The sequence below is a fragment of the Canis lupus genome, chromosome 3, assembly GCF_011100685.1.
Source record: "Canis lupus familiaris isolate Mischka breed German Shepherd chromosome 3, alternate assembly UU_Cfam_GSD_1.0, whole genome shotgun sequence".
In the NCBI taxonomy this organism is placed as follows: Eukaryota; Metazoa; Chordata; class Mammalia; order Carnivora; family Canidae; genus Canis; species Canis lupus.
This window is the reverse complement of record NC_049224.1, coordinates 13892020-13914112: the sequence shown is the minus strand read 5'-3', so window position 1 is coordinate 13914112 and position 22093 is coordinate 13892020. Positions and strand designations below refer to the sequence as shown.

General features: G+C 37.7%; 1 protein-coding gene and 1 long non-coding RNA gene across 3 annotated transcripts in view; one reads left to right on the top strand and one right to left on the bottom strand.

Moving 5' to 3' along the window:
• The window catches only part of RHOBTB3 (Rho related BTB domain containing 3), a 54673-nt gene that overhangs the window by 2811 nt on the left and 29769 nt on the right, over positions 1 to 22093 (top strand). For both annotated transcript variants that reach the window (XM_038532302.1, XM_038532301.1), the window contains exons 3-6: positions 2700 to 2886; positions 12486 to 12640; positions 16162 to 16273; positions 18880 to 19245. In XM_038532302.1, coding sequence (XP_038388230.1) covers positions 2700 to 2886; positions 12486 to 12640; positions 16162 to 16273; positions 18880 to 19245 — 820 coding nt within the window. The remainder of the gene's footprint in view (positions 1 to 2699; positions 2887 to 12485; positions 12641 to 16161; positions 16274 to 18879; positions 19246 to 22093) is intronic.
• The window catches only part of LOC119871108, a 42544-nt gene continuing 37313 nt past the window's right edge, over positions 16863 to 22093 (bottom strand). The window contains exon 4 of the long non-coding RNA XR_005356671.1: positions 16863 to 17630. This is a non-coding gene — a long non-coding RNA (uncharacterized LOC119871108). The remainder of the gene's footprint in view (positions 17631 to 22093) is intronic.

The window sequence follows — 22093 nt, the reverse complement described above, 5'->3', positions numbered from 1 at the left end:
CAGATCCCTACATTGCTACTTAGTGGCTTTCCTTGGTGAGTCAACTATCTTCACCTAGCCCTATTTTTCCTATGTATAAGATGAAAAGACTCCCTGCCTCCTAGAGCAATGCTGAAGAGTAGATGAGATAAATGAGATAGTATATGTAAAGTTTTTAGGCTAGAAACCGACATGTAGTAGGTATTCAGTAGTGGTAGCTCCTATAAAAACAACAATGTGTTTATTACAATGTTAGTATAGTCATGTATCGCTTATACTAAGCAAAAATAAAGTTTCCTGCACATCATTCAACATTTACACAAATACAATCTACCGAGCCAGCAGTGTTATTACTTAGTAGGTGCTGTATCTGCAGCCCCACAGTGAAGTAGAATAAAATTTCGTTTTGCTGTAAAAAAATTAGATTATTTTTTTAAAATGATGAGTTCCATTCTCCCAATGTGGCTCCAAGCTTCGCGTTGCATAACCTCCTAGAGGAAATCCTGGAACTGATTTACAAGGGGTGGGAGAATTTGATTTCCTTCGCATTTCTAGAAACCAGGGGAACATTTTCTCTTTGACATAGTTTGGTTAAAGATGTGGTGTTGTTTCCCTGGGATTGGAATGAGATAGCTTGTGCTTCTCTTTTCTAGTTTCTTCTGTAGATCTGTAACCTCACTCTGGATTCTTGCCGTATATATTTGGCACATTTAACATAGATGTACTTTGGATTCGTTTTATGTAGTTCATTATTTAGTATGTCTCTCTCAAACCTACCCTCCTCTTTCTGTGCAGTTATTTTATTTCTAGATCTTTTCCTGTTTACCAGAAATATTCCACAAAAAGCAGTGAGGTCATTTTCTTGGGCAGGGTTTGAAACTGATTTGTGTTAAAAATAAAATTATTTATAATCTTTATATCCTTGTGTGATAATGATCCCAAAACACATTTTCTCATGACATTTTCCTCTGAATGTCTCCTTTTTTCCCAGTATACCTCTCCAGTAACTCTGGAATTTTAAACTATTTGGAATGGAAAGAGCAGTTACTTTTGATTTGTTCTCTCAGAGTTAAATGTTGGTCCTACTCCTGTTTCGTTTTTGTTGTTTTTTATTCCATTCATCTGACTGTGTTTCTCTTTCTTTGTTATACTTGTTACCCTGTTATGCCTGTATACTTTGAACTTGGATACTATAACAGATACAGTTGGAACTGAATGGGTTTGTGGTTTGGGATTTGGAATTAGCGTAGAGCTCTGCTGGGAAGCTTTCACAGTTTCTTGATCCGTGTCCCACTTCACTTCTCCCCTCTCTTGGTTCAAGTTTGAGACTTTGTCTTTGGTGTTTATATTCCCATAATTTGCCTGGTTTTCTTTTTTGGTCCTTTTAAATCTTCCCTTTTAAATGCTCCTGTTTTCAATAAGGTGTTTGTATCTAAAAATTCTGCAGTTGTTTTTACTCTGAATGTACTTGTAGGAAGTGGGTGGGTTGGGGTGGCTATAGGGATTTGGGAGAGGCTTTGCTGGAGACCGTGGAGGTACTGGTGAGAAGCAGCTCTCTTCGCAAAAGGGCATTACTGTGCAACATTTCTCCTGAATCTTCTGTCATAGGGTAAAAGCTCTGTCACATGGATCTTGATTGACTGATTCTAGTATTATTACCCTGTTTTGGTCTCATATTTCATAGCTCAAACTTTCATAGCCCAACAGTTTTTGGACATTTTAGCCACATCCAACTGTTTTCTTAATCTAGCCTTATTATATCCTGGAAGTACACACCAAAGGCCACATGAAAGGACAAATCTGATTAATAGTTAACTAGAATATGAGAAGAAAGCTTCTAATGCATATTAAGCAGTGGCATTAAGATATTTATTTTTCTTATGCTCCTATTCACATAAAATCTTTGAAAAAATACTTCTAAAACATCAAAGCTTTTAAGGAGTAGGCTTCATAAAAATTAGTTTTGGCCCAAATTCTAAATGTAAATATTATTAACTGTAGCCCACAAGTAAAAATTTCAAAACTGGTAGGATTATCCTGAATTTTTAACTTACATAAGGTAAATACATGAATTGAAAATCTGTTCCTTCCCATGTTGACACCTTATAATACATAGTAGCTTTTTATGAAACATATGTCCCTGTACATACACATATACTATACATATACAGTACTGTCAAAGGATGGATAAAGTTGAAAAGCATATATAAATTTTGAAAATATATGTAAAATATATGGAACTCCACAGAATTCACTATGTATTGCAGTTTAAAACACCAAACAATCCTTTAGTGTCTAATTGGGTCACAGAAAATCCTTTGAAGCTTCCTTACTCATACTGATGCTCTGGCATTGAAAGCTGTAGTGTTAATTTTCAAAATTATTAGGTGATAAAAATATGGCATAATTTTAAAACAAAGTGCTTATTTTTTAAGTACAAATATTGAAAGAGGCTGCTTATTTCATCAGACTCTCAGTAATTGTCTAGCTCTGTTTTACAGTACAACTACACTGTTGTCTAGGCTAAATGAATACATGAGAATAGAAGAGTTGGACGGCTTCAAACATTTTTAATTCTATACAGTTACTTATTTAAAAATAAGTTCTTTTTATGAATTCAAAAAATTAAACTATAGCAAAAATTTTTGTATGTTCCATTTTATTTCATGATTGATTTGAAGACAAGTAGACTAAAGAATGCTCTTTGCATTTTTGTTTAGGACATTTTTGACAGTGATTGGTATACCTCTAGAAACCTCATTGGGAGCGCCGACATCATTGTGATCAAATACAACGTAAATGACAAGTTCTCATTCCATGAAGTAAAGGATAATTATATTCCAGTGATAAAAAGGGCATTAAATTCAGTTCCAGTAATCATTGCTGCTGTTGGTACCAGACAAAATGGTAAGTATTTTTTTTTTTTTATGATAAGAGTGTAGGTGCCATGTTAACTTTAAATAGTGCTAAGTTCATTAATGGTTAATATGGGGGGCGGTTTGTGTGTGGAAAAAATGACTGTGTTCAAATGCCAGCTGTTATCTCTTCATCACTAGATATGATAGTGAGACATCAAAGGAAAGTGTCACAAACTACTGCTGTGATTCTGATGGTTACAAATTTGTCTTCTAAATTGCTCTTCTACAGTAGTGAAGGAAGTTGGTAACTATATTCTTCTGATACAGGAGAGGTCTTGGGCTGGCGCTGAGCTCTGCAAGTCTTTTTCTGACATTGTGAAGGTCTGTCCAGTGGGAAGGATGGCCCAATTCTGCATGAGGAGTTGGGCTTATGAGTAGGATTTTTACGTAGCTAGGAATGAGAGCCCAGAAGAGGCTGATGGCACTGCCTGAGAGAGAGGATCATTTACATCATGGCTGATGGATTCATTTGGTTCAGTCAGTTCCAAAAGTTACAGTTAGATGTCCTAGAGATGGGATCCCTGGGTGGTGCAGTGGTTTAGCACCTGCCTTTGGCCCAGGGTGCGATCCTGGAGACCCGGGATCGAATCCCACGTCGGGCTCCCGGTGCATGGAGCCTGCTTCTCCCTCTGCCTATGTCTCTGCCTCTCTCTCTCTCTCTCTCTGTGTGACTATCATAAGTAAATAAAAATTAAAAAAAAAATAGATGTCCTAGAGCCAACTCAGAGTTCGCTTTGATTTGGTGGTAGTTTGATAGTTCTTTTTAGTGGTATTTCCTCAGTAAAGCTGTCTATAAAATTTGATTCATTTTTTTTCCCTTTCATTAGGGTACATACAGCAAAGTAAAGGACACAAAGTTCACTAGGTACCCTGAGGGCAGCTTAACGTATTTTTACATGTATATGCATCCATGCATCCATCTCACAGGTCAAGATATAGAACATTTGCCTCACTGTGGAAGGCTGTCTCATGCCTCTTCTCAGTTAACAGCCCCCCTCCCCAGAGATGACTGCTGTTGTGACTTCTAACAGTATAGATTAGTTTTGCTTATTCTAGAACTTCATACACATGGAGTTATACCATACATAGTATCTTGTGTCTAATTTCATAATACTGACATCTGTCCATGTTGCACTTATCTACAATTTGTTATTTTGCTGTGTATTTTTCAGTTGTGTGAATGTACTGTAATATATTTATTCATTCTCCTTTTCATGATGCTCAAGTTGTTTCCTAGGAGTAGGATTTGGGGTCATAGTAATAGGGTAGGTATATGTCTAGCATTAGAAGACACAAATGAAGCAGGCTTGACCGTTCCTTAACCCCACATCCCCTCTACTTCCCTGTTTCTTTTTATTGCTGGCCTCTATTCTTGAAAGAGTCATCCACACTTCCTGAGTCCACTTCCTGACTTCCCATTTATTCTTCAGTCCACTACAGTCTGACTTTGACTTTCATAATTACATTGGGTTTGTTCTTACTCAGGGTTACCAGTTAAATGCTTATTGCCAAATTTGATTTCCATTTAATTTATACTTTAATTTATATTTTAATAACAATTTACCCTTTGAGGTTATTCAAACACATCTGTCCTTCCAGTTAAAAAAGCTACTCTTTCTTTTTTGTTTAATTCTATGTCTTCTTACTGGTCAACACCCCCCTGTACCCCACTCCCATGTATTGAACCAACACATCCTTAGTTGTTACCAGGGCTCCATCCTTTGGCTTCACCTCTTCTTGCTGTTTACTCTGACCTTGAATCTGTTAATCTGTTGCTCTACCTTCTCCTGTATACACACTGATGAATACCCAGTTTGTTTCTCTGGCTCTAGTTTCTCTTCCTACCAATATCATCACAGAATCTTCCTGTTTTCTGCTGAATTCCCTGTCTTGCGGAGTGATGCCAAGCCTATCCATTCACCCAAACTAGGTTCATCCAACCGAACTTTCTTCCCATTCCCCATATCCAGTGGACTAAGAAGCTCTTTTGGTTTCACATTTCAGATAAACCCCAAATTCATTGCTTTCTCTGTACCTTCATTGGATTTCAGATCCTAGTCCTTTAATTATCTGTCATAGTGGCCTTCTTTTGGCCTAAAGGGGCAGTTCCTGATCTTGTAGGACCTGCAACTACACACACACACACACACACACACACACACACACTTAGAATGAGAAAAGGAAGCATGACAAGTTGCAAATCTAAAGAGCTGTCAAATACTACAAACATCTAAAAAATATTTCTATTATTTAACAGCTTGACATTTTTTAAATTTTTCTTATATTTGCTGCATAGTCTTCGATTACTTCTTCATATGATAACCACTTTTGATTTTTTATATATAGAGAAGAAAATTATACTTAGTTTTTCTTCTAGTGTATTTCTTCATTATTCACATCTTTTTGGTGCTGGGCACTGTAGTTTGTGTTGTGTTCCTCTTTCGGCTTGGCATCTTTTTATTTTAAGAAGATTTTATTCATTTATTTGACAGAGAGAGAGAGAGAGAGAGAGAGCACGCGCGCATAGGCAGGGGGAGTGGCAGGCAGAGAGAGAGAAGCAGGCGTCCTGTGGAGCAGGAGCCTGACTTGGAGCTCCATCCCCCAGGACTCTGGGATCATGACTTGAGCTGAAGGCAGACACTTAATCCACTGAGCCACCCAGGTGCCCCCAGCTTGGCATCGCTGTCTCAAACACCAAGTGAGTCTACACAGTGGGTAGGAGAAGCATTGCTGTCCTGTGTATCAGGACAGTTGTCAAACATTTAACTGTACAAGGAAGTGAGTGCAAACCACAGATAATATCTCACTAAACCTAAATTTAAATTCCCATTCGTAGGATCCCCAAAATGCCTGTCATCACTCCCAAGCTGCCTGACATAAAAGTGAGTTGGAGTGGAAAGAGACAATGGCCTTAAGTATAGTTAGAACCTCTTATTTTGCAAATTTTACAAAACTATATAACTATGTGAAAGAATATTGCTCAGGTTTCTCCCACAGCTTTGGAAAGGACCCATGAGACAGGGGCCCTGACACTTAGGCTTCATCAGCTTTATGGTAAATGGACCCTCTCACCTATTCCTGCTTTGCCGCTTTCTGAAATAAATCCTCTCACAATAATCATCCTAGAGTATAAATCAGATCATGGTAGTCAACACTTTAAATTATTTAGAAACTTTCTTCTTTTTCCCTTTTATTTGCTAAATTTCAAACCCAAGAAAATTGACCAGAATAGAACAGTGAACCCTAGGGATCTCTCTCATTCTCTCTCTCTCTCTCTCTCACACACACACACTTTCTCTCTCTCTCTCTCTCTCTCTCTCTCTCTCTCTTTTTTTTTTCCATTTGGGAGTAAATTCTAAAATTAATGGGATTTCTTATGTCCTAATTACTTAAGCATGTATTGTCTAAGAGCCATTTTCCTTCAACCATAATGCAATTACCATTTAAGAAATGTGACATACTATTATCTATTATACTATTATATATTTTTTTTAAGATTTTATTTATTTATTCATGAGAGACACAAAGAGAGGCAGAGACATAGGCAGAGGGAGAAGCAGGCTCCCTGTGGGGAGCCCACTGGGGGACTCAATCCCAGGACCCAGGGATCACAACCTGAGCTGGGATTACAACCTGAGCTGAAGGCAGACCTCAACCACTATTACACTATTTTTTTAAAAGATTTTATTTATTTATTCATAAAGACACAGAGACAGAGAAAGAGAGGCAGAGACACAGGCAGAGGGAGAAGCAGACTCCATGCAGGGAGCCTGATGTGGGACTTGATCCCGGGTCTCCAGGATCACACCCCAGGCTGCAGGCAGCGCTAAACCACTGTGCCACCCGGGCTGCCCACTATTATACTATTATACTATTATACTATTATTTTAAGTATAATCCACATTCACATTTTCCCAATTGTTCCAAAGCTGTTTTTTCCTAAATCCAGGATGAAATTAGGGACTATATATTGCATTTAATTGTTATGTCTCTCTAGTCTCTTTTAATCCACAACAGTTCCCCAGCTTCTTTTTGGTCTTTTGTAATATTGACATTTTTAAAGAATTTAAGCCCATTATTTTGCATAATCCTTTAGTTGTGATAACTGTAGTTGCAAAATAGTGATTTTCTATCATTCCACCTACACTTATTAGTTTTTATTCTTCTGTAAATAGAGCTTTCCCTTCTCTCTGCTCCCACATCTTTCTTTTAGAATCATGATTCATGGATTTGTTTTTTTTTTTTTTTAAGATTTATTTATTTATTCATGATAGAGAGAGAGAGAGAGGCAGAGACACAGGAGGAGGGAGAAGCAGGTTCCATGCCGGGAGCCCGACGCGGGACTCAATCCCAGGACTCCAGGATCGCGCCCTGGGTCAAAGGCAGGCGCTAAACCGCTGAGCCACCCAGGGATCCCCCATGGATTTGTTTTTTATATTCAATATTTTATAATCTGTTCTCATTATTCTTTTTATTGCTCATATTATACCAAATTTGCATGGAGGGAGTCTTTCCAAGCTAGTTCCAATTAATTTTTGAGTGCTTCCTTATTTTCTGGCATAAGATGTTCCAGGCTCACCTTATATTGCTTGCCCCACCCTGGAATCAGTCAGGGAGCCCTGGTTCCATTTAGTGAACAATGATGTTTAGAAACCAAGATCTGGGCTTTCGGGGTGCTCATAAGTTTAAATGTCATTGCTTCAAGGCCCTTTCACTGGATAATCATAAATATATATATATATATATATATACACACACACACACACATATATATGTATATATTAATACATATTTTTTAATCATGAGTTCCCATTGATATTTTTTTCCAATTCAGTATTTGCATCTCATTTCAATAATTTTCTCTTGTGAAGTCTTACCTAAAATACAAGATCCTTCATTATCTAGCTCCTGATTCCTTCTGGAACCTTGTAGGCATGATCTTTTGTATCTTATGTACAGACATACTGAACTACTTGAACTTAATGTGTTTCATTAGATCTGAGAAAGTCTCAACTTCATGATTTCTTCAGATATCACCTTCCCTCCCATTTTCTCTATTCTGTCCTTTTTGGATGCTTATTAGACTGATATTGAAACTTCTAGATCTCTCCTCTGTTTCTCCTATCTTTTATATTTCCCAACCTTTATTTCTCGGTGTTTTATTATAGGAGAATTCTTTGGTCTTTTTTCCCCAGCTCGCAAATTACTTCTGCTATGTCTATCCTGCTCTTTTGCATTATTACATTTTGAAAAATTTCCACATCTTTTCATATCCAAGATCTCTAATTGGTTGTTTTTCACAATTTCTTCTTCCTGTTTTAAGAATGTAAATACTTTAAAAAGAAAACCTGTCTCAATTAATTATACTTAAGATTCTGTTTTGAATATTTTATTAAGTTTTGTCTTGAGGAGGGCATTCTAAGTCTTTTCATTTGATGAAATTTTATTACATAGTATGGATACTTCCTAAATGTTGGATAATTCTTAATTTGCCTAGTTTCGCAGTATAGCTCCTCTGTTGGATTAACGACTTTTTCCTCCTCTGCCCAACTGCTCTTTGAGGTCGGGGTGGGAGTTAGAGCTTATATCAGATCTTCAGGCCTACCTGCTTCCATTGGGGTCTCCAACTGATGTCCGTTGAGTTGTCCATGGGCCTCCATGTTGCTCCCTCGTCTTTGAGCATTGAGTGTTCTTGATGTTGCCCAGTGTGTGACTTCCTACCTGTCCTTTGAGCTTCAGCTTTCCTTCTTTGGTCTTTTGCTGCCTTCGGCCTTTTATACACTCCTAGTTTCTCTCCTCTTAATTTTTGAGTATGTATGTGTGTATCTCCCTTCCTCCATCCCCCACCCCTCCCTTTCTTCCTTTCTTCCATTTCTCTCTCACTTCTCCTTCCCTCTCCTTCCCTGTTAATTAATCATTTCTGTGATTTGGCAGGTAGAGGAGTTGCAGTGTGGGCTTAGCTTGCCATTTTGAAACTGGAAGCTAATGTGTTGTTTTTTTCTTATACCCAGACTTCTGCATATGTTGTACCCTCTGGTGGGAGTGCCCTTCTGCACAACTCCTGTTATATCTGCATGACAAATTCATACTTATCCAATAAATCAGTGCCTCTTTGTGAAGACTTCCATAATGCCCAGGCAGAGTTAATTTCTTCTCTTCTGTTCCCATAGTGATTTTGCATACCTTATTTTAGTATTTATTATATTCATTATATTATGATTTGTAGTCATGCCTGTGTTGGCTCAGTTGACTATGAGTTTTCATCTGTGTTTATTTCTTGTTTGATATATGGTAGGTACTCAGTAAACATTTGTTCAATTAGTGGATGACTGGTTTTAAACAAGGTGAAATTAATTTCACATGTAGATGTGATTGCAAAGTAATTACCAAGGTAAATCTGATATTCCACCTGAGGACTCTTATTGCTTCCTTCCCCCAGTCCCTTGCAATACACGAAGCTGTGCTGGGTATTCTCCTGGTAATTCCTCTCTTGAGTTCTTGAGAATTAGTTCAGCAAACACAGTCAGTCTCATCATTTTCCTTTGTTACACGTGTTTTGATAAGCTTGACTTGTATGTCGTCTTCATCACATTTGGCTTTGAGCAAATTTTTGGCTTTTACTAAATATTGAACGTCTTTAAAAGAGAATTTTTTTTTCTGAACATGCCTAGGGGTATCCATAGCCTTAAGCTCCCCAAAATGAGCGTCCCATCTTTTCTTTTTGAAGTCCTGATGGAGTTGAGTAGATTGCTAGGCTAGAATTCTTAAAAGGATTTCTAAAACTTTCTTGCAGTTGACAACATTGTAAGAATCACCCTGCAGATCCTGAAAGCCACTGCTTTCAAAGAGATGCCATTCATTTTAATTTCAGATTTATAGTCTGTTTGCTTTAAAAAAAATAGGTATTTGTGATAATACTTTAAGAGATGTCACATAAGAGAAGGAAAAAAGACTACAATGTTAACTAGAAGTGTAACACTGATGCCTAAAGTCCCTGTGACCCTGAGGTAGGCTCACAGGAGTGATCTCCTGTAGAAGGCAGCACAATTTAAATTGTTTTGGCTCCTCTGATGGTTCCTGATGAAATGTATTATGTAGGTTTATTTATTCTATAAATGTTTTGTTGGTTTTCATGCTGTCCCCGCCACATGATCACAAGATTTTTTTTTTTTTTTCCTTTTGGGCTCCTGTGAACAAAAAGCAATGTCTTCTGTGCCACAGAAGAGATGTGCAGACTAGATGTGAAGAGGAATTTTCTAGGACTGTGTGTCAGTAGGGGTCATTGGCTGTACACAATGGAAAACCCTGCTCAGCTGAGTTAAACCTGAAATTAGTTGGATTTTCTTTCAAATCCAGAGTTTTTGTTAAAAATTATTTTGTATTATGTTCACTTAATTTTTCACTTGAAACACTTTGCTTTATTTTTGTTTAGAATACAGTCTAATAAGATGGACTGCCTACTCACCCCATTCCATCAACATAAGGAGAGCTTTGTAGATATAAGAAGGCCTCTGTCTTCAGAAAATCAAAGGCACTGTTTATGAATCTTTGTAAAGAATGTGAAATACCAATGTGTTATTTTTCAAGATAGGCTAAATTCTGTATAAAAACTTTATGTGCTCCGAACCCAAAATGATCTTGGAAAAAGTAAAAGCAAAAACTTAGAATTCATGGCTTAATTTTGAGAACCCATGCTTAACTTTGAAATCACTGTGTCTTTACTCAGACTAAATTTTTATCTTACCTTTTGATATCATTTTGCTTATCAGATAGAGCAAGTAACAGTTTTATCATTGTTTTTCCATCTCTGACACACAAAGAAACTTGGACAAGTCACTTATCTTCCCTGAGCCCCAGTTTCCTTCTCTGCAAAAGGAGGATGTAAATTTCTGAGCTCTAAAGTGCTTTCAATGAAGCTGAGATTATTGACATAGTTACATACATAGCACACACATGCACTAAATATCCTTTGTGTACATACACATGCTCCATCTATATGTACTTCATTGGTAAGGAATTTGCTGTGGGAAGTTGCCCAAATGTCCTTTTAAAAAAATTTTTTTTTAGATTTTATTTATTTTAGAGTGTGCGCAGGCATCCAGTGGAAAGAACAGAGAGAGAGGGAGAGGGAGGAGGAAAGAATCCCAAGCAGACTCCATGCTGAGTGAGGAGCCCCATATGAGGCCTGATCTCATGACCCAGAGATCATGACCTGAGGCAAAATCAAGAGTCAGGCGCTCATCCGACTGAGCCACACAGGTGCCCCCCAGATGCCTTTTGAGGGCCACTGTGCTTGCTCTGTTACCAGACTTGGCTGCTGCTGGCGCATGACTGAGTACCTTCCCCAGCATTACCTTGTGCTGATAGAAGCTGCTTGCTTACTCAAGATTCTTCTGCCCTTTCTCTGGTAGCCCTCATCTAATCACTGATTATCTTGATTGATTTAGGGACACAAAGGTCCAGCTGCCTTTCCCCAAATGGAGAACCATTCCAAAGGGCCATCTAAGCCCCAGCTCCCCTCCCCAGTAGGATCCACTGAGATCTTTGTTGTAGCTGTAATGCAGTTCGAATTTTTTCTCTGCCCAGTCCCACTTCCCTCACCCCTGAGAACATTTGTTCCCAGGATCATCCCCCCAATAAACCTCTTGCACACCAGTCTCCATCTCAGAGTCTGCTTCCCAGGGAAATGAATCTATAATAACATGCATTTCTAGGAATGGATTTATCCTCCTCTGACTTGGCTGCCATTTAAACAATGATATACATGATGTGTCATGAAACAAAACAAAGCTTGCTGATGAATTCAGAGTTGAACATACATTTTTAGCTTTTTTAAAGAGTGTCCTAAATATGTTGATCTACCACCTGCCCAGCCATACATCTGTATGTGGTACAACCATGATGTTTAGGATAGTTCACATTTTGAATAAATACTTTTTATTCCTTTAGTGTATGGTTTTTTTTAACCTTGAAGAGAAAGATAAAGTGATTGAATTTGATTTCTGCAGTCAAATACTTTAGGGTCTAATAATTGAAATGTCTGGATTAAGAAGAATGTACTTTAAATGAAACCTACAAAATTTTGCAGTCTTGAGGATTCAGATCTAATCAACTCAGTGAATGTATTTCAAGTTTATCACAAAAAAAAAAAAAAAAAAAGGAAAGAAAGGAAAAGAAAAAAAAGAGCTAACCGGCTGTTTTCCATGGTTTCTGTGGGCAACTGAAATTGTTAATTTGTATTGATACTCAGCATGTCAGGGTTGTATAAAAGGAAACATGTTCTCCATTCCTAGCTGATTGGTTTAATTGCTATAAAAGCCTTGATAATACATATTCACTTATTTTTAAGTTCTTCTGTTTTCTAAAATACTGTTTATTCTTCTTGCACTTAAAGCTTGTTTACTTTAGGGATGTTTCTATTAACACTGATGCTTTTTATTCAGAGTCTAGTGGATAGTGGAGTACCAAATGCCCCTGAACTATGGTTCTGTTATGAGCTGTTGATTTGTTGAAGGTTCAGGTTGCCTGTGCATATTTCTTTTCATGTTTAATTTCAAAGCTCTTTGTTCCTCATATTTACTTTCTCAGAAGAATTACCTTGTACATGCCCGCTGTGTACCTCAGACAGAGGGAGCTGTGTCAGTACAAGTGAAGGGATCCAACTTGCTAAAGAACTAGGAGCAACCTATCTTGAGCTACACAGCCTTGATGACTTCTACATAGGAAAGTATTTTGGAGGAGTGGTAAGTGATAATCCCTGTTACATAAATTAAAGTCATTTGTCAGGTTGGCTGTGAAGCTATTTTCTAGAACCTCAGTTAGAACTTTAGTTTTAAAAGCATGATTGGTGTTAGCTTTGAGAAATAAAATGAGAGTAGAAGTGAGATTTTGTCAGAGTAAAATTATTTTATTTTTCCCTGCAAATGAAGCATTTTCTGTTGTCTAATAGGATTTTTTGAATTTTCTACTTGGTGACAATGTTGTTTCTTGGTGTACATATCAAAAGCATATTTACTTACACAAACCTGTGATTCAGTTTTATTCATAATCTTCATACGTTCAGTGAGCCTCGCTACCTGAACCATTGGGCCTGTGAAGATCTCCTTCATGTCTGTCTACTATTTGAAAAGAATGATTTTTCTTTCTCTGTGTGCTTTGGAAAGATTTTGTATATTCCTAAAGGATTCAGCTCAAAAATATCCATAGAAACTACTTATACAAACAGCTTGTTGGGGCGCCTAAATGGCACAGTTGGTTTAAGTGTCCGACTCTTGATTTCTGCTCAGGTCATGATCTCAGGGTTGTGAGATGGAGCCCTCATGTCAGGCTCTGAGCCCAGTGGGGAGTCTGCTTCTCTCCCTTCCCTCTGCCTCTTTCCCTGCTTGCGTTTACAAGCCATGTCTCTCTCTCTCAAATAAATAAATAAATATTTAAAAACATAGCTGGTTGTTGGATATTTGAGAAACTGGGATTTGCTCTCTCTATAGCTACAGCATTTACTGGGTCCTGTAGACATTTTGGAGGCCTGTCTTAGCACACAGCACCTTCCCTACAATATCAGGACTTCATGGTGCTTGGAGAATACTGTGGAGTGGTATCACGTAACTATTAACTGACTTTGGAACTATCTTTTCAATCCTCTAAGAAGTGACTCCACTCAACAGAAATGGTAAATATGAAGAGGTCTAAACCAAAGTAAACCCCCCATTGGGCAGGAACACTTCGGACTTTTCCATTAGTTCCCTGGCTCTTCATCAAGTACTCTTTCCAGTATACCAGAATATTCATTATGTAGATTCATGTCAAACTGTTGAGGTCTCCATAAATGACTGTAGAAATTTAAGTTACCAGGCTCCAAATAAGAACCAAAGATAAAATAAGAACCAAATATAAATGGTTCTGATTTCTGTCATGTATAAGTGGCTATTATTTAGCCCACTAATGTAAAGAAATATTAATAATACAGCATTAAGATAGACTCACAATATTGATATTACAATGACTATGAGAAACTTTCATCTTATTTATTTACAGTGACAAGTAAAAAGTAGAAAGGTTAGAAAGGTAGAGAGGACTGACATCTAATTTTCCTATCAAAGATGTTATAGGGATCCCTGGGTGGCGCAGCGGTTTGGCGCCTGCCTTTGGCCCAGGGCGTGATCCTGGAGACCCGGGATCGAATCCCACATCGGGCTCCCGGTGCCTGGAGCCTGCTTCTCCCTCTGCCTATGTCTCTGCCTCTCTCTCTCTCTGTGTGACTATCATAAATAAATAAGATATTATATTGTAGTGGATTAAAAACAATCTGAATTTAGTCTAAGAATCTTGCATTTCCCAGAAATACCTAGGGAACTGGGGGGAAATGACAGTTCGGTTTCATTGTGGAGAGGAGAGGGGGCTGGTTCTCTTGGAGTATGTAGGTTTCCTTGTTCCCGGCTCCACTTCCTGAACCTGACATCCCAGGGTCACTCTTCCCACCTGCCAACTCCCACTTGCCTCTGCTTGCTTCTGCTTCCTCCTCCTTGTTTCTCTTTGCTCCTAATGCCTGGTGTTGCAGTTAGGGTTGGAGGCATGATAAGAACTGAAGATGTGGTCAAGGTTGGAAGAAAGACATGGCAGTTTCTTTTATCCTTAAGACTTGGTGAGAATGTAGAAATAAGATCAGAATGATCCCTTTTGAGATTGTTGAATAGTAAAATACAGCTTAGATCTTGACTGTAAGAAATGGTGGTATTTGCAGGAGTATAGATGGAGGCGATAATGTCAAAGTTAAAGGAGCATTTAAAATCTTGTATTTAAGAATCAAGGATGAAGACCTGGGCAAGAGGAGTGTGTGCCCTTTATCTTTCGAGAGCCCCATCTGGCACTCCCTCCAGTTGCACCACCATGTCACAAGTTGATGGAGCCAAGGGGTATGCCCTCCTGGAGCTAGTAGCCCTTCTAGGCCTGCACCATTGGGTTAGGGTAGCCATTACCCACAGATAGCTATAGCTATTTATATTTAAATTAACTGAAGAAAATTTAGTTCCTCAGAGACACTACTCACATTCAGGTGCTTAATAGCTACATGTGCCTTGTGGCTACCGTATTCAATAGCACAGATATTACAGAACATTTCCATTAATGCAGAAAAGAAAGTTCTGTTGTTACAGTGCTACAACCATGTTCCAAATGCAGGACCCCAAAGTTCTCTGACCAGCGGTCTGTTTCTCAGGCCTGCGCAGGCCTTTTTCCTGGGTTGATCCTCCCGCAGGTGGACTGCATTACTAGTGTGTGTGTCCCCAAGTCTGAAAGGTGGCCATAGGATGATGGCGTAGGAGGTTTTGGATATGCAGGCCTGGATGTCTGCTCGTATGCAAAAAGCTCCTTGAGGCTTGGGATGGAGCAGGGGTGAGACGAGAAGGGGAGGTCTTGGGATCTGGAATTAAGGCCAGCTCTCCCTGTCCTACCTGAAGTTCTGAGAAGTCTGAGAATTTAAATCCAAACCTGGCCTTCTAGGCTTTTATGATGTTATATCTGTCAAAGTAAGAGGATATAACGTCTTTTACAGATTAGTTTGTTTTCTTGATTTACAGAGTTTAAATATTAGTGTATGTGGTACATGGACCTCTATTTGTACCTTTGCCCCAAGCCTTACAGCACAAGGCATATAGGCCTTGTGCTGTGCAAGTGAGTGTGGTTAGGATTTTATTTTTAAGATTTTATTTTTTAGTAATCTCTACACCTAATAAATGGATCTCGGATTGAAAATCTCAAGATCAAGAGTTGCATGCTCTGCTGATGTAGCCAGCCAGGCACCCCAGGATTTTTAATTTCTAACATAAAGGATGTATTTCAGTGTAATTTATTCAAGAAAAAATAGAGCATATGTAAACATCCCTAGTTGATCTGAGCATCTGTGACATAGAGCCAGATCTGTCCAGCCTTGAATTTCTCTAGTATTGACTGCTGCGGTTGTCCACGAGATGGTTATTGACAGTCACACAGTTGTACTGCTGGACTTTCTTGATTATTCAAGAGAATAAACAGTTCCTTCTTGAATAGATAGTTTATTTATGCTTGGACAAGCACAGTCTGTTCAACTTGATACATTTTTTAAAAAAGAAAAACAAATTGTTTAAGTGTTTGGTAAAGCGTACATGTAGATGGTACTGGAATTAAAAACATTTGGCAAATCTGATTTGGGGTACAAATAATTACGTTAGATACATAATTTTGTTGAAGATTTAGTTTTAACTTAATTAAAATTTGATTCCTGTTTTAGTTGGAGTATTTTATGATTCAAGCCTTAAATCAGAAGACAAGTGAAAAAATGAAGAAAAGAAAAATGAGCAACTCATTTCATGGAATTAGACCACCTCAGCTTGAACAACCAGGTGCATTTACTAACCAATGTCTAGACATTCAGTTGATATTTATTATAGATCACTTCACAAGTGTTAGAGCAGTTGTTCCCAAATTTGGAATCTGCTTTTAAAATACGTTTCCAGGTGATTCTGAAGTAGCTGGTACTTTGGACCCATTTTGGACTGTCTTAAACTTGAGTCTACAAGCTTCTTTTAAAAATAGTGTATGTGGTGAAGAGCTATTTTAGATTAAAGTCTAAGAGAAATGATAAGCAAATGCAGTGCATGAACCTTGATTGGATACTGGTTCAATAAAAACATCTCAAAGACTTTTCTCAGGACAGTTGGGTAAAATTTTAATATGGACTGGAAATTAGGTGACATGAGGGAATTGTTAATTTTTGGATGTATGGTAATGGTTCTATCATTAATGGAAGAATGTCCTTATTTTTTGGAAATGAGTATTAAAGTATTTATAGCTGAAATATCTTTATGATTACAACTCTACTTTTACATGATTCAGGAATATGAGTCTGTGTGTAAGTGTGTATCTACCTAGAGATATGGCAAACATGACAAAATGTTAATTACAGAATCCAAGTGAAGGATATATGTGTGCTTATTGTATCATTCGTTGAACTTTTTCAAATGTTTGAAAATGTTCATAACCCAAGGTTAGAGGAAAATAAAAATAAATATACACAATTTTTATCAAAATTAATTTTCATCAAATTTTTAATAATTCTCATAGAGATAGAGTAATAGTACTCATGCAGACCAATTTGCTGTGGATATTGTTTTAAAGTGTAGGTACTTGATAAGTACTTGTTAAATAAATCAACATAAATTAAAAATCAAAAAAACATAAATTAGTATGGGAAATTTTTGGTTGTTTTTTTTTTTTAAAGCAGATCTATAGATCCTAAGTAATACACAGATGGCTTTGAATTTTCCGGTGTGCAAAGTGAGAGGGGAGACTTGGCTGGTTACATAGCAAACCTACTGCTTTAAATACTTTTTGGATAAGAAGATGGGTGGGGAATAGCCAAATAAACAATGGAGGCAGATAATTTCTTGGTTCTTATTATTGAAGAAGAGAAAACACAACAGTTGATCTGAGAAAGCAAAGCAATTCATGCCATTTAGCACTAGAAGAAATTTCTCACGTGGGTCTCCACTTGGGGCACTGGGTCACCTAGTGAACAGGGCTTTCAGAAGTGTCTGGTCAGCAAATGCAGTCTCAGTTCTCACAAGTGGTTCTTCGTGCCCTTCTGTTAGGTATCCCACTGAACATCGTTCTGGTGCTTACTTGTTCTAAGAATGGACCCGGGGCTCCCGGGCGTGTGGCTTTCAGGTTGTTCTTAGCCATCCAGGGTCTGGGAGGTACCTGAGGCAGCAGAGGGAAGCAAGAGTGGGGTGTAGGTTAGGAAAAGCCTAACCACCAAAATACCGTGTTATTATCGATTTTAGAGACCGAAGGTTTGCTTTAGAGTAAAGAATTTTTCTTCCTAGAGAAGTTTGAATTTTACTGGTTTAGTAGATACATATCTTTGCAGCAACCCTTTACCGATAACCCTTTCCTCGGCTCAGCTTAGGATAAAAGCTAGACAGCAGATATTTTATAGTTAGGGTCTGTGATGAGGGCCTAGGGTGCAATCCTCTCTGGGGATGTTCTCAATTGCCTGAAGGCTAATCTCTCTTTGTTAGTGATCAAACTAGGAAATGGAAGGTTACATACTTTTTTTTTTTTTTTGGAAATTAGGGAGTCTCACCAACACTCTACTTGAGGTGTGCCGAGGGGGAAATGCTGGTTCTCGTTTTACTAGGAGGAAAAAAATATTAATTTTAGAATCAAAATAAAATGGTCAAGATGGTTTCAAACAACGGAGTTTAAGACTCCGAGCCCTGGCTTTGGAAGGTTGCAATTTTAATAATGTAATTTTGACAGTTTTTTCCCCCACCAGCATTTCCAAACCCAGGAGGAAGACGACTTCAAATGTGAGGTTGGGTTCTTCAGAACTTGTTCAGTAATTTGCATTTTTTTATCAGGTGAAAGTAAGCACTGATAACCACCAACATACTGAAATTCAGTATTTGGAGAGAGATTTTATTTGGGGACATACAAATACTGAAAAGCACTATTTTTATTGCTCTTAATGGGAATTAGTACAATTTTCATTTGCACTATAAAAAATACAGTATTTCTGTGACTGTTATCTCAGAATAACCAATTTATATGTGTTTACAATTAGATTTTTATACAAAATTGCTGTCTTTGGTAGGTCACAAATGGCCAAGTATTGGCAATTTCATGTGGCTCAACTCAACAATATTAAGAAAATATTATTTGGGAATCCCTGGGTAGCGCAGCGGTTTGGCGCCTGCCTTTGGCCCAGGACGCGATCCTGGAGACCCGGGATCGAATCCCACGTCGGGCTCCCGGTGCATGGAGCCTGCTTCTCTCTCTGCCTGTGTCTCTGCCTCTCTCTCTCTCTCTCTCTGATGACTATCATAAATAAATAAAATTAAAAAAAAAAAAAAAAAGAAAATATTATTTTGTCGTGCTTAAAAGAAACCTGAAATGATTGTGTAGACCTAAAGAATAACTTATCACTTTTATTTTGTTTTTGAAACAGAAAAAATGCCTGTCTTAAAGGCTGAAGCATCGCATTATAACTCTGATTTAAATAACTTGCTGTTCTGCTGCCAGTGTGTGGACGTGGTATTTTACAACTCAGATTTAAAGGAAGTTGCTGAGGCCCACAAGATTGTTCTGTGTGCCGTAAGCCATGTTTTCATGCTACTTTTCAATGTGAAGAGTCCCGCTGACATTCAGGATTCCAGTATCATCCGGACAACCCAGGACCTCTTCAGTATAAACAGAGACACTGCATTTCCAGGTGCTAGCCAGGATTCTCCAGGCAACCCGCCCTTACGTGTCATTGTTAAAGACGCCCTCTTCTGTTCCTGTTTATCGGACATTCTGCGCTTCATTTATTCAGGTATCCTGTTAAATGGTTCTGGTATATTCTCTTAAGTTTTTGAAAGGAACCATGTCTCTGGTCCTCAGGTGTATTGGTTAGTGTCACATTTATCTTCTTTCTATCATCTGAGGTAAGGATTATGATCCTAACATGAAATAGTCTTTGTGGTATATATATGTAAATTGTTCAAGCTTTCCATCTTCCTTGTAAGTTTATTTGCCTTGGTTTTACATCTACTTGTGAAAATAACTTCTTTTCCTCCTGAGCAGATATGTTAGTATTTTAAATATCCAAAATGTGAAAACACTAGAATTTATCGTCTAGTCTAACTCTAAAGAAACAAGATTTTCAAAGTGTGAATGAAAATAAGTATCTACATCTTTTAAAAATACTTATTTATTTTAGAGAGAGACAGCAAGAGAGAGAGAGGGTGTGCAGAAGCATGCACAAGAGAGAGCATGAGCGAAGGAAGGGGCAGAGGGAGAGAGGAAGCCAACTCCCCAATGAGCGAGGAGCCCAATGTGGGGCTTGGTCTCAGAACCCTGAGATTATGACCCTGAGATCATGACCTGAGCCAAAACCAAGAGTCAGATGCTTAACCGACTGAGTCACCTACATGCTTCAGTATCTGCATCTTAAAAGCTGGCTATTTATTCACTTTTCTGTTTTACTCTTAGATTTTGGATATAATTGAGAGAATTTAGCAAAGTACCTGCATTCAGTTTAGGAACTGGAAATAATACCTGAAGTTAGTTTAAGGCTGAGATCTGATCAACCTTGGCTGTTTTATTTTATTTAATTAGTTTGCTTATTTTGAAGATTTTATTTTTAGGTAATCTTGGCCCCAAGTGTGGGTCTTGAACCCACAACCCCAAGATCAAGAGTCACACACTCTACCAACTGAGTCAGCCAGGCACCGCAACTTTGACTAGTTTATATTTTACTTTTTTTTCTTACTGTGTGCTTATCTTTTTAAGATAGGGCTTATCAATTATTTTTCCTCTTGTCCTATTTATTTATTTATTTATTTATTTATTTATTTATTTAAGATTTTATTTATTTTTTCATGATAGAGAGAGACAGAGGCAGAGAGAGGCAGAGACACAGGCAGAGGGAGAGGCAGGCTCCATGCAGGGAGCCTGATACGGGACTCGATCCCGGGACTCCAGTATCACGCCCTGGGCCAAAGGCAGGCGCTGAACTGCTGAGCCACCCAGGGATCTCCTCTCTTGTCCTTTTAAATACTTGTTATATTTAAAAATATATTTTAAAAAATAGAAGTTTTATCTGAGTCATTTTTGCCAGTGCATTGAAGGTATCACTGCTATATTTTAAAATTTATATATTTTATATATATATATTTTATTTTATATAAAATATTTATATATTTTAAAAAATAGAAGTTTTATCTGAGTCATTTTTGCCAGTGCATTGAGGGTATCACATCCAAGTGTCCCATTTAAGAATGGAAAATAATTGATATAAAATGATTTTTAAAGAAAGCATCTAAATAGAAAATTTCTGAGACCTTTCTTTAATTTTTCACTTGGAATCATGTACTGATGAAATATTAAGTTAAGGTCACTCCTCTGGAATGTGGATGGAGAAACATTTATAATCTATTTTTAGACTTCAGAATGGGGGACAGATACGTTTATAAAGGTTTGCAAATAAAGTGCTGTTTCATATTTGTAAGAAACTTTTGGGTAGTCTTCATTTGAAATAATTGATGTTAAAATAATATTTTTTCATTTGGGCTTTTGTTACATAGTTTTATTATAAGTTAAAATAAAAATTAATGGTTTAAAAAAGTACAGTATGAAGTATATTGATTTCATATTGCAGTATGAAGATTTAAGTGGATTTAAATGTATATATATATATATGAGGGTGCCTGGCTGGCTCAGTCAGTAGCTAGAGCATACACTTCTTGATGTTGGGTTCTTGAGTTCATCCCCACATTGGGTGGAGAGATTACTTAAAGATAAGTTTAAAAAAAACCTCTCTGTATATACCTGTACCTACATAGGGGTAGAATGGTGGTGGTAGGTCTTAAACCCATTATTCAGTGAGTATTGGCTTAGAAGAGGCATAAATAACCACTCCTACAGAGCACACCAACACAGTGCCTTCAACATCGCAGGTTTTGTGTTGGTTGAATTAATGAGTAGACTCTAGTAGCTGTGAATCATTGCACGAATAAAACAGACTAGTGAAACACTTCATTTAGTACTACAGTTTTCCATGTTTAAACTTTGAGTCTCACAGCTTAGAATCTAAGGCTAATTCTGAAAAACAAAAATGTTTATATTTTAAAAGTAAAAATGTCTTTAATGATGTTTAGAGAACTATGAAGTGTTTGACTTTTCAATGAGGTTACTGTTGAAATTATGAGTTACTCAGCAAGTTTACTACAGTATCTATTGAATACCTTCAAAGGCACATGAACACTTTGAAGTCAGTTATATCCTCTTTAACAAGGTAGCAATAAAAGTTAGTTGTATCTCCAGTGACAGACCTGCTTGTCTATTTTGCAGAGAGTTACTTCTTTTTAAGTTGCAAAATTAATACATGTAGATGGAAGAAAAGGGGAAGGAAAACGAGTCCTTTCCTCAGCCCCCTTTTGGGAAACATGCATTAAGGAAAATGTAATCTTTAGTAACTGCTGTTTTCCAGGAACCACACAGTTTGCCATGGCTGGAGCATAGCGGGAGGTGAAGGCTTGCAGGCAACGAGGCTGGCAAGCTGACTGGAAGCTGTTCATAGAAGCTGTTCTAGAATTCTAAGCATGATCAGACTGGGCTTTGGCAAGCTCATCTCTGATGACAGTAGGAGGACAGAGTAGAGCAGGCAAGACAAGAGTTTA